Source organism: Herpailurus yagouaroundi, unplaced genomic scaffold, assembly GCF_014898765.1.
Source record: "Herpailurus yagouaroundi ecotype Mexico unplaced genomic scaffold, PumYag 181, whole genome shotgun sequence".
NCBI lineage: Eukaryota > Metazoa > Chordata > Mammalia > Carnivora > Felidae > Herpailurus > Herpailurus yagouaroundi.
This window is the reverse complement of record NW_024412412.1, coordinates 36,106,709-36,108,745: the sequence shown is the minus strand read 5'-3', so window position 1 is coordinate 36,108,745 and position 2,037 is coordinate 36,106,709. Positions and strand designations below refer to the sequence as shown.

The 2,037-nt window shown below is 38.7% G+C and overlaps 1 protein-coding gene across 1 annotated transcript; it reads left to right on the top strand.

Annotated features, from left to right (window-relative positions):
• Nucleotides 1–310: 310 nt before the first annotated feature.
• On the top strand, nucleotides 311–665 carry LOC121039901 (60S ribosomal protein L39-like). The gene has a single exon (XM_040490368.1). It carries the CDS (start codon nucleotides 363–365, stop codon nucleotides 516–518), a length of 156 nt encoding a protein of 51 aa, XP_040346302.1. The 5' UTR covers nucleotides 311–362; the 3' UTR covers nucleotides 519–665.
• The last annotated feature ends 1,372 nt before the right edge of the window (nucleotides 666–2,037 follow it).

Sequence of the window (2,037 nt, the reverse complement as noted above, 5' to 3'; positions counted from 1 at the left end):
CTCCAACACCAAAGCATGACCCATAAAGGAACAAACTGAAAAATAGGACTTCATCAACATTCAACATTTCTGATCTTTGAGAGACATTCTTAAGAGAACAAAATGACATGTCACAAACTGGGAGAAAATTATATTTTTAGATTATTTTTTTAAGTAGTGTTCACACCCAACATGGGGCCCAATGTGGGGCCCAACATGGGGCTTCAACTCACAACCCTGAGATCAAGACCTGAGCAGGGATCAAGAGTTGGATGCTTAACTGACTGAGCCACCCAGGCATCCCTATATTTAATTTAAAAACATACCTCTAGATCTCTCTTTTTCTCTGCCATTATGGTGTGTGCGATTGACTGTTCCTCATCATGTTTTCTCATGAGACTTTTAGAATCAAGGGATTCCTGGCCAAGAGACAAAAGCAGAATCGTCCCATTTCCCAGTGGATTCAGATGAAAACTGGTAATAAAATCAGGTACAACTCCAAGAGGAGGCATTGGAAAAGAACCAAGCAGGGTCTGTAAGGGATTACACATGAGATGACACACATATTTATGCTGCATGAAGGTCACATGCTCATATCCTATCACTCTGTAAACATCATTACTACATGAACAGTAGACATGTTTCATTGGGGAAATGATTTTTCTCTGTAACTATGCTTCTGCACCAGTAGGTTAGTTCAGTAATAAATATGTGAGACCTTAAAAAAGAATACATCCAGAAAATATAAAGAACTCTCAAATTCAATAATAAAAGATAGACAACCAAATAAAATAATGAATCTTGAGCACACCCCAGGGTGATCCCCAATAAGTCATATCCTTGTATAAATGCCTCCCCTGAGTACAAGTAGAACCTATGACTTGTTTTTAACCAATAGATTATGGCAAAGGTGATGAGATGTCACTCCCCTGATTACCTTATGTTACATAAAACTCCATTTTGGCAGACAGAAGAGAGACAAATTCATCTACTGGCTTCCTGAAGAAGCAAAAAGCCATGTTTTGAACTGCCTCAGAGAGAGCCACATGGCAAGGACCTGCAGGGAGCCTCTAGAGGTAAGAGTAGACTCCAGATGAGACAGCTAGTAATAACCTGGGGCCCCAGTAATACAGCTGCAAGGAAATGAGTCCTGCCAACAACCTGATAACCCGGATTGTAGATTCTCCTGTAATCAAGCCACCAGATGAGAAATCAGCCAGAAAGACACCATGTTTGCAGCCTGGGGAGATCCTCAACAGAGGACTCAGCTAAACTGTGCCCAGACTCCTTACCCACAGAATTCATGAGATAATAAGTATGTACTTTTTGTTATGCAGCACCAGAATACTAATACAATGGACAAAAGTTTTGAAGAGACACTTCACCAAATATAATATATGGGTGGCAAATAAGTACATGAAAAAAACACTACATATAATTAGTAATTAGGGAGCTCTAAATCACAACCACAAGGAAATAATACTGCATACCTTTTAGAATTGCTAAAAGTTGTGGCAAGGATAGGGAGAACCAACACTCACATACACTCCTGGTTGATTTGTACAATGGTACAGCAATTCAGAAAGCAGTTTAACAGTTGCTTGAAAATTAAACATACATCTACCTTACAACCCAGTCATTACTCTCCAGGGTATTTACCCAAGAGAAAGGAAAGCGTATGTTCACCCAAAGCCTTGTACATGAATGTTCACAATACTTTTATGTGTAGTAGCTGCAAACTAGAAATACCCCATGCAGCAATTGGTGAATGGATCAATACACAATGGAATACTACTCAATAATAAAAAGGAATAAACGATTGATACTCACTATAACATGGATGAATCTCAAAATAATTATGCTGAGTGAGAGATGCCAGACAAAAAAAGAATGTGTACTATAGTATTCCATTTATATTAAATTCTAGAATGCAAACTAATCTATAGTGACAGAAGCCAGATCAGTAATTGCTTGAATGCGGGGGAGAAGCAGGAAGAAATTACAAAGCAGCACAAGTAGACATTTGGGAGTAATGGAAGGATAAGTCATCTTGATTGT